Here is a 16,008-nt window from a genome sequence, read left to right as displayed (position 1 = left end):
GGGGGGGGGGGGTCCTCCGATTCTCTTTGTCCAGACTTCTCTATTGATTACCCGCCATGTGTATCGCTCCGCATGTGTTTTCCTTCATTAAGAGATAACGGGTTCCTGATTACCGCCGTCCCCGGGTTTAATGTTGCTTAATGTCTACTTTGTTCCCGTGTCATGTCGGAGGGCAGCGAGAATAATGAGACGGTGGGTGGGCCGTGATTGGCCTGCAGAAAGGCAACAGTGTTTAGGACGCCGGCTGCAAAGGGGGGATCGGTGGAGAGGTTAGAAAAGCAGAACCTCTTCGGGCCGGCTGAGACGCAGCGTGAGGCCTCCGGGTCCGATTCACTCTCACTTACACCGCTGTTTTCTGTTAAAACTGCCATTTTTCTCCCCCCTAAGCCATCAACACCTGACACCCCCACATCGAGCTGCCTGTCAGCCTGATGTGTTTTGACCGCGGGGGCCCGAGTCTCCGACGCGGACGCGCATTTTGGGGGAGGATTATAGCGCATAAGCCTTTTTACCACTGTCGATTTCCGTCCATTGAGCCTGCAAATTGACCGAGTGAGAAACCACATAGGATGTATCCTATTGAGCATTTCACCGCCCGGAATAACATACAGTGACAATTGGCCTAAAAAGGAGGAACTACTGCGTTGTGAGCAGAATTGCACGTTACCTAATTGTTAATTTAAGCGGCTTGCAGCGGCTAATTATGTCGGCACAGCCAAGCCATTTGCATGATGGACCAGCCACCTGCCTGAAGGCGCTGCCAGGGCAAACTATATAATTACTGAACAGCAGTGGGGCAATTTTTGACTGTCGCCCCTTTTGTGTCACATGAATTCCTCGTAATGACATATTTCATTAGGGGGGCAAATATCACCCCCACCCCTCCCTCTCCGCGGTTGGAGAACAAAACACACGAGTCTCAACAGGTCCTAATATTACAGGACCTATTTACATCCACCTCCACCCTGTGTTTTTATAAACCTGTAGTTATGTGCATCTTTGCTGTGAGTTAAATGGACGAGCAGTCCCTTTTCCCAGCCCGGCTCATATAGGCTCTGCTCGGGTTTATAATGGACCAGGCCTTCTCTTAAAGTGATTGCAGCCTGAACTCATTAAGCTGTCAAATGTCTAGGCTTTGGGATCTTGATTGCTTATTGTGTAGCAACATTCAAGGAATTTTTTTTTTTTTTTTTTTTGGTCTGCCAAGAGACGTACCCCACTATTCAGTCTCACTGAAGAATGGACCGACTGCAGAAACCATTACAGGACGAGTTCTTCAAGTTTTACCAGTTTACTGGGAGCAAAGTTTCCTGATTCATTTATTTTTACAAACGACCCCCCCCCCCACCACCACCACTTTTGTATTTTTATCTGTTGAAGTTTATATTATCACTAAACTATGTCACTCTCATTCTCATGCTACGGCATCAACCAGGGGTGAAGAAAGCACTGACAGCATTTATTTAGCAAAACAGCGCTATAAGAATCAGGTCCCTTCTTCCAAATTTCACATAAAAGTGACTTAGAAAAGTGTTACCAACAAAACCTGGGCAACTCAAAGTGCACAAATATGAGCAGCCCAACTCCTCGTGCACACCCATCCTGTCAGTTTGGTGTTAATGTCATGCAAGACACAAGAGCACATTTGAACCATTTCATCTCGATGTAACAGTTTAATCAGAGGTCATTAAATTTGAGATAAGTTTTGGAACGTAGTCCAACTGCCAAATACACGTGGTGGAGTATAAAGGACATTTCCCTGTGAAATTTAGTGAAGCAGGAGAGGAAAGTTGGGAAAGCATGTTGTCAAAAATAAAAATGTGACAAAGCATCTGAAATCTACAGGAGCACAGTGCTTCATATTCCCACAGCATGCTGCCTCTCTGTCTGTAATCTGCCCATATGAAGAGCCGCTGTGTTTACGTCAGTTTAGGTTCACCTCAGGTCCTGTCATTTGAAAGAGACAGCCTCAGGCTATTCAAACCCACATTAAATAGAGAAGTTATTGCTGCAGGCCTGTAGACCGAGCAGGACCTGGGTCGGCCTGGAGGCTCTGCTGTTAACGGGGTTAGTGATGGCTCGTTGGTTTCTAAAGGACTCCTGCTGGTACTGTACACAGACATGACAACTCCGCTTTAGGCCAGCCTCCTTTAATTGGCATGTTTAAGACACACACACACACACACACACACACACACACAAAATTGTATTCTCTCCTTCTGGGGGCCATCACAGAACCAAGTATTCATATTAATATATTTTTTCTCATCTTAATCTCCGCTCCCCTTCTAAACTTTAACTAATCCATATAGTAAATTTCATTTAATTTCCAATTCCATTATATGAAACTAAAACTCAGTCTACTGAGAACAAACTGTACATCAACACACACACACACACACACAGCTGAATGATGACAATGCAAGCACTTGCATTAGTTTAGTTGGGCACAGCCAGGAAACTACTTCATTACTTCAGACGAAGAGAGCCTATCAACAACTGACTGAAATGGTTTGAGTATGACTGCCAACACTGCCAGACCTCACAGAGCAGATTACTGTATTATTGTACATGAGTGATGTTTCATTTACTGTACAAGCCTCACCATTTGTGATATCTGAAAACCTATTTCTGTCAAATATTCATTTTCTCCCCTTTTTTTAACCAATTCAGAAATAAAACTGCTGATGTATGAATTTTAGAGGTATAATGCGACTTGAGCTCACTTCACCATTCAAATTTGTGCCTCGATTAACTGGTCAGGACTAAGTAACTCATGGTTACTCAACTTTGACTTTGAGTGAAAATGTGAAGCTATTTTGTTGGAAACTGTAAGAAATATCTACCAGGACAACAATTACAAATTACATGAGCTAATGCTCTAAGTAGTTATTCTGCTCCAAAATTCCTCTCTGCCTAGAAATACACATAACTTGCACACTAATGAAACATTTAAGTCTGTGTTCACTAGGGGGAGAAGCATAACTCTTCTTTTTTTTTCCTAAAAAAATGTGCTTTTTTTGGGTAACAAAGAGATCCCATCCCTCTGACTGGCTTAAACCCTCCCAGGCTTGCATTAATCAGTCTTTGTCACTGCTGGCAGCTTAGATCCACTTCAACATACATGAGGTTCCTCTGGGATCAGTTCTCGGATTTGTTCATTTCTCATTTTAAATACAGAACACTTGGATAAGCGTTCTATCTTTGGATTTTTTTTTTTTTTTTCTTATTTTGGTACAATGGCAATCATATTTTAAAACTTTCACCAAATAGGTACAGTAGGGCATCCTGGTGAGCACCACACAGTGAAATGAAAAATATTTCTTTTCCACAGTTTTTTATCTGATGAAATTAATTTTTATTTTTACTTTATCACATGCTAGATGTGTTTAAAAGATTTGTATAAAATTTGTGATGACCACTATTGAACTCAGCAGTCATCACAGACGTATTACTTTAGCTACTGCTTAATACTATCATATCATATCATCGTATCAACACTCTGGTAGCTAGGAGAACAGTCGGTATACTGAGCTATGCCCACTTTTCAGCAATAAAAATCACACATTCATCCAAAAAACTTCACACACCCTCATATTCTGTTTCACCCAGAAATAGGTCAGAAGTTAAGCAGAAAACATACAAAATTCTGACCTACGTTTCACTATGACTAACTTCTATGCAGATGACACCCTTCTTGAAGAATATTTTTTCAACCAATGTTATTTTACCTACAAACCTAAAAAAAAAAAAAACAAACTATAATACAAAAACTACACTCTTTTAAAATGAAAAATACAGATGCAACAAATAGTTCAAAAACAAACTAGTTGCGTCGCATTTAAAAGGCTTAAATGCTTAAGAATGAAAACAGTAGCTTCAGCAATAGGGAACAAAAGGCCATATTCCTATTCAGTGGTTATCTTCATGCAGAAAATCTTTTCTTCTATGATCTTTCACACTTGGCCAACTAGAATGAAAATGTATCTTCGACATTTCTGATGAAGGCTAAATTCTTACAGCCTGGAATTATTTTGTCAAATAAGTTGCCAGACAAACAAAAGACTCTGTGCACAGTTACCTAAGTTGCATCTCTTGCTTTTGGCAATCTGGTGAAACAAATACTGTTTTTAAATATCTTTTATCATTTTGATTTTTAAACTTCTTCATCCACTTTTCTATGGTTTTGACGATTGTTTTGATTGCAGCAGAGAGCGATTCTAAAGGACGAGTGAGGGACGAATAAACTATTTCTAGAGAGCACTTTCACTTTAACAAAAAAATTCTTGAAATGTGGTGTGGAGGGTTCAGGGAGAACATCCAGTCTCCAACAGCTTCTGTCCTCCTGAAGTGTCCTTGAGTAGAATGTTGAAAGCCTGCTGTCCAGTAACATTAAGCCAAAAAATCCTGCCATGTCAAAATGAGAAACACGTCCATTTACAAACATTTACAAGTTTTCTTGCTCTCAGGCTATAAGTACAAGGTCCACCTTGAAGTCTTCAGCCTATTTTTTTCCGCCTCAGTAGCATTATTAAAATGAAGATAAATTGCAGCCAGTCCAAGAGAGATTTTCTTCAAAAGAAACAAAGCCAAATGAATACCGAAGATGTATAAAATGCGCTTTGTTCATCAGAGGGAGAGAGAGAGAGAGAGAAAAGACCCCACTCAGCCAGCTCTGAATGCTGCATTTCATGCCTGCAACAATTATGCTGAAAGGTCAAGTATTACAGCATCTTGTGCTCCGCTTTGCATGCAAAGTATTTCTGTTCACAAATGACCCTCGTTTGCGCTCTTTGCACAATGGATTGAAGAAGCAGATAAACGTCGGACAATTAAAGATTTTTGCTGCTAGCTGACAATAACATTTACCAAAGGGGGTGATTGCCGTATAGCTGCGTAATTGTCCTGTTTGTAACGCACATGAATTCTCAGGCCTCCTGCAATAAAATGTTTAGGAACTCAAGAAAGAAGACAGGGTGTGTTTTAAAAGAAGAAAAGTCTATTTGTAAACACAGTTATTATGTTTGCTGTCTTTTTAAAAAATCGTTTTGGAAAAATAGCGCTGTAAAGTTTCTAAATATTGTAACAATATAGAAACTTGTATTTAAATAGTATTTTGACTTGATACACAAATATTTAAGTTTAAAGTTCCTGTCTCTGTGCTGATTTTCTATTTATATATCTATTTCAGCACCGTGGACAGCACCAGATTCATCCTGTTGCATCCCTGACACGATTTTATTATTATTATTATTATTATTATCATTATTATTATTATAAAAAACTACAGCGGACACAGACACGCTCGAGCTACACATTTAAATAAATGAAACAAAAAACAGAAACACACTGAAATCCACTGTTCAGATTATGCACGCAAACCACATAGCAGTGTGAATGCTCCTCACATTTTCATATATTCATTAACTGGACCTTATGTCAGGAGTCACGATTCCACATCTGCTACATATTAATTAATCAGATCAAAAGAGACGCACTTGGTTTTATTTTACTTGTTGCAGGTCTAGTACTCCTAGTGTCTTAATATCCAAGCTACACTTTTTAAATGTATAATTGGATTCCGTAATGCAAAATGTGTCTACTACGTCACCTCAAATGTTTGAGATACGTAAGGTTTTTATTTAAAAAAAAAAAAAAAAGAAACGAAAGAAAGACATTACAGCCATGGTGCCAGATTGCACACAACCAACATTGCAAAAATATCAATGAGTTCAATTATCTACGTATTAAAATCCTGAAGTATCCTGAGTAGGTCACTACAATATGAAATATGAACTCCCTGTTTCTGTTATGCAGTGGGAACGAACATAAAATGTCTAAATTTTCGTGAAAAAAAAAAACAAAAAAGAATTAAATGTCACTTCATTGTAATTGACGAAAGGGGGGGTCGCAACATTTTTTTTATGAATAAACCAAAACTGTATTGCTGGATTCTGTTGCAGTCACACATTTTATATCTCGCCCGTATTTTATATTCCCTTAAACTGTAAATTCATTCAACTGGTAAATAACACCGAGCTGCCGGCTGCTAAATATGATCCCAAAAGTGATACTGGAGCTAAACAGGCGAATAAAATTCAGCAGCTAGTCACTAACTCAAACATGATTACCTTGAGATTAGGGACTAATTGCTTGGGGTTCATGGAGACCAGCCCACCATAAAGCCAGGAGGACTTGGGGAGTTGCACTGTGGGCTTCGACAAAAGAGAGCGATGAGAGCACACACGCTTCCGAACAAGTCATTCTCAACAGCTACAAGCGGCACACAAAGACCACACACCGCGCCAAAGACATGTTAATGTAATCCCAGAGTTCTCACTTCTCTTCCAAACAAAACCAGCTCTGCAAAACAGCTTAATAGAACATAGTTTCTGACGCTGGTAAGATTTCACTTAAAAGTCTCCAAAAGGGCTTTTTGATGGGCTGCTTGGTGGCCTAAAACTATGAGTTTAGGTTCCTAATTTGGTGAAAGTCTTATTTGTGATAAAAAAAAGAAAATAAAAATAAACCAAAATAAAAATGTACTGCAGTTTGAAAGCTGCAGGTAAAAAAAAAAGAAGAAAAAAGTTCGCCCAAATGTATTCAATGCAGTAAAATGACATGCTTTTAGCAGCAGACTACAGGGTAAGAGCCAAGAAGCTGCTGCGGAGTCCGAGCCGCTGCCATAATAGCTTCCCAAACCTCTGCGGGGTTTGAAAGCTCTCCTCGGAAGAGAAACGCATATTTTAATATATCATTAACACCAAAACGTGGATAAATAAGACCGATAACGCAAGAATCTAATTTTATATCAAAATACAGTACAGTTATGAATAAAACTGATTTTTTTTTTTTTTTTTTTTTGGGGGGGGGGGGGGGGCAGCCTGGATTGCGAAAAATGTCAGAAAAATAGAGAGGGGATAAAAAGCGATCAAGCCCCCAATCAAAAGCAGTGATCCCATGTAAAAGGCAGACATTAGGTGGGGAAATAGGAGTCAGGTGCCAACAGGCCTGCAGGGTTAATGCAGCCGTCACTGTCGGACAACACAGGCTCAACCTGACACTTTTTTGATTTGCAGCTTAATTTTTCTTTTTTTTCCAGTAGTCAGTAGAAAATGATAAATCAACCGAGCCCGTAAATGTACTTTCTGTTCTTATTTCAGCTTTAAAATTTCAAATAAAAAGGAGGAGCGGTGTCAATAGAATAGTTTAGGGCTTTTAGATCCAAGAACAGAAATAATGTCAGGAGGTTAAAGCTCAAGAAAATAGAAACGGTTTTGTGTTTAAAAAAAAAAAAAAATAGATACATCTGGGGTAAAAATAATAGTAATAAAAAATGCCTATAGCCGAGATAAATTCCCTCAGGTCGGATTGTATCTTATCCAGAGTGAAACTATTTAAAATGACATCCTTGGGACTGCGTGACGGCGGTGGACTGAAAACAACCTGATTTCCACCGAAGAAGAAAATCACCTGTCGTTATCTCTGTCGCCTAGCAACCACATTGTTTACCATTTAAGACCTATAGCTCCGATAGGCGGCGGGAAAAATAGTCCCTGATGATTATTATAGACTGCTTTTTGTTTACACAGCGTTCACCTTCTGGGAACCTAAACAACATGATTGTTTGTGTTTGTGTGTTTATAACTGTACCAAAAGGAAAAAAAAAAAAAATAGATGTTGGAGCTATGTTATGTAACTTCAGGCCTGTAACATGTTTGTGCTGGTTTGTTATTGACGCCGCAGCCAAACAGCCGTTTCCTTTCAGTCGCTCTGATTGATTATTGATAAAGCAGCTGATAGTTCGCCTCGCCGGTTATTTGAGAAGAATATCGCGGTGTTTGGTCAGAGATCTCATCGATAAGCTGCCCTTTGAGCTGCGCTGGTGTTTGATGTTGGGAGCCGAGAAACCTCACCTTTCTGACTCACTCAGAAAACACACACACACACACACACACAAAGAATGAGAAAAGAAAAAGGCACATAAAGGCTGAGTTTGCTCTGCTTGTGTGAGCTGCAGCGTTGAGAGACAAGACTAAGAGGTGTGTGTGTGTGTGTGTGTGTGTGTGTGTGTGTGAGATCTGTTGGAAAATAAAACCGAAAAATAGGCTCCATTGTTTAACTGTCATGTCACAATAAGAGCCCGGGTGTTGATATATATAGTATTAATTCTGTCATCTTGCCAAAGGCTGAACCAAGGCTATTCAGCAACAGCACAATGAAACCATGCAGCAATAAATAATAATAAATATTTTAAGATCACCTCCTTAAAAAGAAAACTAGACTGATTCAATCGAAAACGAAGTAATAATAATAAGCTGTAGTTGTTTTCGTCCAAAGCGCTATTTCCGCCGTTTAACACTGCATTGACATATTTCACAATAAAAAGCTTAACTGTCATGTTTCCATAATTTATTAATAGGACTGTTTTGTAGTAAGTCAAATATCTATATAAGTTACAAAGAAATAAAACGTACAAATACCAATGAAACGACAACAAACCGGCAATAGCGTCAAAAACTTTGTACAACAGATAGCTAAAATTCAAACCTTTTACAGAAATATACAAGCTAGATCTACGGCTTACATTAAATTCTATTATAAATCAGAGTCATCTTGTTTGTTTGTTTGTTTGTGTTGTGCTTGCGAAAGTGACTTTGACAGCACCCATGATGAGCAGTCCCGTGATCTACGTGCCTCCCTGTTCGGGTTCACTGTCTCCGTCTAATGCGGCCTATTCTTCCTTTCTCTCAATATAATTTACATAAATAAATCCCAAAGAACTTTCCCAATCCGCAGTTTTCTGGACGACTGTTTCTTCCACACTTCCTCCCCGGAAGGTGAAAATTCAAGAGGAGCTGCATCGATTTCACTCGGTTCTTTTTCAAATGCGCACATTTACAGTGAAACTTGTCGAAGTCTTGACGGGGATCGTTTGTGTTGTTGTTGTTTTTTTTTTGTTGATGATTTTGTTTGTTTGTTTGTTGTTGTTGTTGTTGGGTGGTTTGTTTGTCTGTTTGTTTGTTTGTTTAAATCAAAGCCGGCGCCTCTTGTCACCACGTCCTGCCGTATAACAGGGCTGAACACTGCAGGGCCGAGCCGTACTCTGAGCCGGGGGAGTTGAGGTGGGAGAGGCCGGCCACTTGGCCCTGCAGTGACGGCGGACTGGAGGAGTGCGGTGCCAAATCTGGAGAGTGACCTGTGCTTCCCACCTGCTGGCTCTGGTGCTGCCCGAGACCGGACGTGTTGTTGGACATGATCATGACATTGGCTCCCTGCTGATGGTGCGTCTGTGCGGAGGACGTGGGCGTGTGTCCGGTGCCCTGGCACGGCTTCCCGTCCTTCACCAGCACCGGCACGGCCACCCTCCGCGGGGACTGCTGCTGCTGCTGCTGCTGCTGCTGCTGGCAGGAGCCGCTCTCCTGCTGCATCTGCTGCTGGGACACCTTGTCTTTGGCCTGCCTCTTCATCTTATACCGGTGATTCTGAAACCAGATTTTCACCTGGGTCGGGGTCAGGTGGATCATACTTGCCAGGTGTTCCCTCTCCGGCGCCGACAGGTATTTCTGCTGCTTGAAGCGCCGCTCCAGCTCGTAGACCTGCGCCTGGGAGAACAGCACCCGTCTCTTTCTCCGCGGGGTGCTGGACAGAGAGCCCATGCCTTTACCCACGTCTGCCAGGGAGCCGAGGCTGCCCATGCTGCCCATGTTCATGCCCGACGACGAGCCCATGAAGCGGGAAACTAAAGGAGCGGAGCACGGAGACAATGAAATTAGTTTTTTTTCATGAAGCAGTGAAAATGTAGTTCTAGACTTGGACACTTTTGGTTTGACAGAACTAGCAATATGATTAACTAGCACGACCCTATGAAATTAAAACCACGATAATTATTTTCATGGCAGGTTTTTTTTCCTAAACAAACAAACAAATAAATAAATAAGTCCAACACTTCAGTATCCGCATTTTGTTGAGCAGAAATACACATTATTATTCCCCAAAGAAGCAGGTGCCCTTATTTAACCACATTCATTAATAACTCATCTAGCAAACACTATCAATCTGCAAGTGAAGGAAAAGCTCAGAATTGAAAGTATATTTCTGTTGGATTTGTGTGATGGAAGCGCTAAGTGACTATAAATAAAGGACTCTTCTGACGAGACTTTTTCCAGATGTTGCACGCGGGGATTAAATCCTCTCGGACGTTTTGATTTAGTTTGTCTTTTTTTTTTTTTTAAGGAAAGGAAAATCTAAACTTCCTCAACCTTTTTTTTTTTTTTTTTTTTTTGCACAAAAACACGCAGAGTTTACACACACCACACAGGAACGCGCTGAACGTGAGCCCGGACCTCCACAGCCGGAGTCCGTGTGCAGGTGCGGGGATACTCACTGGTGGAGAAACGCGGGTCCGGGTTGGCTCCGTACCAGCCGGTGGCCGTGGCGCTGCCCCTCATGCCGTCCTGGTAGGACGGCAGGTCGCCCATGTTGCCCAGGTTGCCGTTGCAGTAGCCCCCCATGGCCGTGTGTGACAGCTGAGAAACACCTGCCGCAGTCATGTGGTAAGCCGCAGACACAGTCCCATTATGGCCCATGTGGTGCTGCTGCATCGCCGCCTGAGAAACCTGCGGCTGCCGGTAAGAAGTGAGAGGTGCCCCCAAGTTGTTATTCTCCATGCTTAATTTCTTATAGCTCTCCTCAAGGGGACTCAAGATATCGGAAACAGAAAAAGGAGTCGTATGCTTAGGGCTCATCGACATTGTTCTGGGGCTGGAGAGGGAGAAATTAGAAGGCAAGGCAATCTCTCCTTCTCTTTCTTTTTTTTTTTTTTTTTTTTTTTTTTTTTTGGCCAAAGCCCCTCTGGTTCCTGTTGTCTCAACGTCGATCCTGGTAGATGAACACGTAGGAGAGCGCCTCAAGTCCGCCTTAATTGGATTGAGTGGGAGCTCTGTGCTGGCTTTGGTTTGTTTTAGCCTGGTGCCAGGTTTAAGGCTACCATCAGAGGCGGGGCATCCGCAACAATACAAAACAGCTCTAGCCTCCTTTTTCGCCGAGCGTGATTTCACTTACAAGACATGTGCTCCCCTCCGGCAAACAATAACAGAAAGCCCCGTTCACGGTCAGAAACGTCGGTGCCGGCGGCGGAGGAGCGCGGTATCCCGGGCGCACCGCTCCTGCCGCACCGCTCCTGCCGCACCTGCCGCTCCCGCCGCTGCCGCGTCTGGAGTTGGTGACTTGTTGCTGCCGCGCGGCTGCACCTCGAGTTTGCAGTGACCACAATACACTTTATTAACTGTAGTGATGTTTACGAGGGCCTCTTGATGAAAGGAGGCCTATATGGACTTGAGAGTTGGAGAACCACTCCTCAGCTGAACTACTGACTTTTAATGGCCATGAGAGGCCTCCAGTGATTACAGGATTGTTTGTGTTATGCCTTATCGTACTCAGACATGCAAAAGTGCACTTGCGGGGAGGGAAATTGACTGATATGATAAGTAAATAAACACACATCCGCGTGTTAAGTGGCTGCGTAAATGATTAACCCCCCCTGTTTTTTTTTTTCCTCCTTTCTTTTGATATTATTGGACACAGGCGGCGTGTTACCTAAATTCACATGCACACACTTCTCTGAAAAACCTGATTACAAAAAAAACAAAAAACAAAAAAACAAAAACAAAAACAATAAAACAAAACCAAAATAGAGTCTGAAGCAGGAGAAGCTCTCATGTGAAGTTAACGGTGTTCAAGTGCTCTCCTGCAGCACAACTCCAGGTAGCCCTCAGTAGCATCTTGCCTTAATGCTCAAGGAGCCACAGCAGTAACTCAATCACATCTCACTTCTGACATTTTAAGGCAGAAACAGAAGATTTTGTGGGGTTTTTTTCCCCAACCAGCGCTGCAGGAAATTAACAGCCGAGTTTTCTGTTTCTACACCAAGCTTTAGGTTGTTTTTTTTTTTTTTTTGTGCTGTTGTTGGTGGTGGTGGTGGATTTTTTTAAATAATATTAAAACAATAATTTTACCACAAAAAACCCGGTTTTTATATTTAACTGATTGGTCGTTATTATTATTATTATTATTATTATTATTGTATTTACACTGGAAATACATTTACAGTCTCCAACTTTTTCACATAAATCTCGGATTATTTTAAACGTCAGTCGAGAGATGAATATAAAGGAAAAGTCATTATTTCGCTTTTTTCCCCCCTGTCCTATTAATCAAGTTACAAAATTATTGACACATAATATGAGAAAATAAGCAACGAAGAAGGAAAATCGATGCAATAACTTCTAACTTACACAATCTGAGGATGTCAGGGTCATACCGGAGTTGAAACTGTGGCAAACAGTAAAGCGACTAATATCTGAAATCAGCTGGTTTTGGTAAAAGTCTGGTCTGGAGGTCTAATGTGAGTCGTGCAGCAGCAGCAGATGCCACCAGCTCCTGACTGAAGTCTGTGCCTGTGTCTCCTCTTACAGGAGTTAAAGAAACACAGCGTCTTCTGGTGGCAGACACACTCGGCTGTCTCACTGTGATCTCATTTAGTCCCCGTTGACCCAAAAAACACACTTTTTTTTTTTTTACATTTCATTTCGGAAACAAATCCGTGGACACTTGTGTTTGAATAGTTTTGTTTTTTGTTTGTTTTTTTTTTGTTTTTTTACCCCAATTATTGATGATGCGGCCTGTGTGTGTGAAGTCAAGTCCATGTAAATTGACTCCACACACACACACACACACACACACACACACACCTGCAGCGGCATGCAGATCGCAGACAGTTCGTCACGAGCATCATCAGTCTCACTTTTGCAGGCTGCACGTTTGGACGCCTTTCTCTGTCTGCACTATTTTCAGATGCACTGGTCCAATTTAAAGAGCCCTGCACACACCCCCCCTCCCAATTATATTTAATGAAGCTATATTACCACATAGTCCGAGGCTAAATATTACACTTTAAATAAATTGCTTGGATGACAGCCGATGCGCGGTTGTATAATTCACAGGCCATATAATCGCAGGCAATTAAAATTACAGTGTCTGAATCCAAGGTAAATCCATGCTTATGCCTTCCTTAATTGCGGAATTTCACAAGACTTTCTTAATCAGCACCTTTTCCCTGTTCTGGCACACAGCAATTACGGTCAATTAGCGCCAATTAGTCCAAATGTTCCGGCTAATTCCTCAGAATAATGAGGACACTGAAGTGCAGGGTATGGGGCTACTGAGCCATTGTTATCCAGCCTCCAGGTTGTTGTTTATGAACTGATTGAAGCATGATATAATCCGCGGAACAACTTTAGGAGTAGCAGGGAAAGCACTTCAATTGTTATTATTTACCAATTATGTTTTTTTAATAAGGGAATAAAAATGTTCCTGTCCAGATATTTACATGAACATAAACAGGATAAAAATGTCTCTAATCAAATGTCACTCTTCATCTATAAAAATAATAATAAATAAAAATCCACTCACTAACTGCCCTTTGTGTCTGAGGGTGGCAGATATGAAGTAATAAATTATTGTCTGAAGATCTTATCGTTAGTTTTCTCCAGTTTGCCCATGTAATATTTGAATCCCACTTTAAAAGGGGATATGAGGTCCAGGCCTGAAGTTATAAAACTGTTTCCTTCAGCATCTGTAACTTACTGAGGGTTTGAACTCTGAACCTTTTTGTGCAAAATATCTCAGTTTGTTTACTATGAATTTAGACTTCACACATCACCACGCTGCATTATAACATATATATTTAAAGACAAAACAAAACAGCGGTATATTTCCACTGAAGCTCAGTTTTGTTTTTTTTCTGACCATTAAGCTGCTTTAAAAAAAAAAAAAAAAAGACTGCCTTCCTTTTCCACTGCCAAGATATTATTAATTAATACACATTTTTTGAAGTGAGTAGGTTGTGGCTCTTTCCCAAGCTTTGTTGTTTCCAAAAATATCTGGCTCTCTCCACAGAATCTGCTGATGCTACATCCTAACCTGGACTTCCTTCTACATACTTCCTGATGAAGGCCTCTCAGTGAGCTGGAACATGTTGGCTTTGTTCGGCCCATGCATGATTTAAAAAAGTGCTTTTTTTTGTTTTAAACTTTTAAGATGAATTTGAATATCAGGCTTTTTACAAAGATCATTAACCATATCCTGTATACGTCTACAGTCTCAGGTGTTATCTGAACAAACACGGTCCGATGAGAGATGGACTCTCCCCTCCTGAGGATTTTTCTCCTTCAAACTTTTTCCAGTTTTCTTTCATTACAACTCTCACAGCTCTTGATCTAGCAGAGAATGAGCTGCAGGGAAAAAAAAAATCTGAAGTTGAGAAGGAGGTCACAAAAGACACACTGACAAATTGGACACTGGGTGTGATTTATCAGTCCACATCACCGCATCGCTTTCTTTCTTTCTTTCTTTCTCTCTTACTCTATATTTCAAGTGAAAACCAATAAAAACCAATAAGTGGTACTAATGAATAACAACCACTTGCCTTCCCTCATTATGACACAACCCAGAACCAAATATTCTCTTTTTTACAAAAGACAGCTGCTGTTGTTTGTTTGTTTGTTTGTTTTAACTCTTTGTAACTCTCAAACTCTCCATCATGAAGAGCTGGGTACCTCCTGGGGGACTGGACCTGACCTTTGAGCAAACATGAACGCATGGAGTCACTGAGGGCAGCGGCCATCTTTCAGCAGCTGCCAAACATCACACGAGTAAATCACACGTCGTGATTTTCCAGTGAAGCACGACCCCTAGTGGGCAGACCGGCTGCCCTCAGCCACACAACTACACTGTGTTTAGCTCGCATCACCACAACAGGTGAGAAAGCATGCTTCCCAAAAATAGTACCGAGTCTTATCCCGCCATCTAGTGGACAGATGGATCACAGACGACAAAGACTTTATCTGCAGAGGATGGGAAACTGCCCACATCGCTGTAATTCACAGTAACTTCCGCTTTAAACCGCTTTTTCATTGGCCCTTCTTCACTGTCTTATTTCATTTCCAGCTCAAACTCAGCTCACAGTCTGAATTCTCAGTTTACCCATAAAACAAACGAACCTACAAAGCTGCCAGGAGCCAAAACAGCAACAACAACAACAACAGAGGCATCTATTAAAAATGTGAGAACAATTTGGTGATACGGACTCAAAAATATCACCATAGAACATGATCATTTGTATAAAATTATTTTATAGAAATAAGTATAGGAGAAACGTCTATTTGCATTGAAAGTTGTTTTTTCCTTTAACTTTCTGTCCATTAAGAGGAAGTGGCTGAGTTTCGAATCTTTCTTTCAAATGGCCAAAAAAAACAAAAACAAAAACTGTGTCCCATCTGCAACCCCAGCTGTTTTTTCCCAGGTTGTCCTTATGGGATATAGTTTATAGTAGCATGTATAATATACAATTGTGTTATTAAAGATAAAGCTTGTTCACCGCTGACACACTGTCTGCTACCTATGACAGCTGCAGGCTAAAGGGGATTACATAAAGGGATTCTGCATTCAGTAAGACATGTTAGAATTTAAAAAGTGTTGCACCAGTTAGGAGGTATAACTAAAAATAAGACATGGTCTTATTGTATTGCTTTCACATTAAGCACTCACATGCTGCCATCTTATTTTAGGAACATCCATTGTGACATCTTTAAATGTGCGACGCAGCCTGTGTTGAAACTGAAGGACTGAAGCTCATGCATGACTGTGATCATGATCTGTGCCTTTCAATCACTGATGACATATAAAATCATCCTCCCTGCGTGTGTGTTAACAACTTCATTATTCTCAAAAAATGACAATTTTACTGCCTCAACTTCTTCCCTCAAAGTTTTACTGAGCACAGCGATGCGTGTGTCTAAATATGAACTGATCAGTGAGGTGGGACACGTCATTCGTCCAACAGTTAAACGAGAGGAATGAACAACATTTGCATGTGTAAACACATAGCTGCTAAATGCAACATGTGACACATGAAGAACTTCACTACCAAGCTGACAGAGGTCCCAA

At 41.1% G+C, this 16,008-nt stretch overlaps 2 protein-coding genes across 2 annotated transcripts in view; both read right to left on the bottom strand.

Moving 5' to 3' along the window:
• nkx2.9 (NK2 transcription factor related, locus 9 (Drosophila)) overlaps positions 1-16,008 on the bottom strand; it is a 40,697-nt gene that overhangs the window by 8,087 nt on the left and 16,602 nt on the right. The gene's annotated exons all lie outside the window — the stretch shown is intronic.
• nkx2.1 (NK2 homeobox 1) lies at positions 8,169-10,773 on the bottom strand. Its single transcript, XM_029493314.1, has 2 exons — positions 10,388-10,773; positions 8,169-9,742 (listed from the first exon to the last, which is right to left on the bottom strand). The coding sequence occupies exons 1-2, from the start codon at positions 10,752-10,754 to the stop codon at positions 9,054-9,056; spliced, it is 1,056 nt and encodes a 351-aa protein (XP_029349174.1). The 5' UTR covers positions 10,755-10,773; the 3' UTR covers positions 8,169-9,053.

The sequence above is a fragment of the Echeneis naucrates genome, chromosome 22, assembly GCF_900963305.1.
Source record: "Echeneis naucrates chromosome 22, fEcheNa1.1, whole genome shotgun sequence".
Lineage (NCBI taxonomy): Eukaryota > Metazoa > Chordata > Actinopteri > Carangiformes > Echeneidae > Echeneis > Echeneis naucrates.
Note: the sequence above shows the minus strand (reverse complement) of the source record. Positions and strands in the feature narration are given on the sequence as shown.

Excerpts from the sequence above, each read along its gene's own strand:
- nkx2.1 (XM_029493314.1), bottom strand. The coding sequence starts at position 10,754 with ATGTCGATGAGCCCTAAGCATACGACTCCTTTTTCTGTTTCCGATATC. Across the intron at positions 9,743-10,387 it reads GGACCCGCGTTTCTCCACCA|TTTCCCGCTTCATGGGCTCG; the intron begins GTGAGTATCCCC and ends CCGCTCCTTTAG.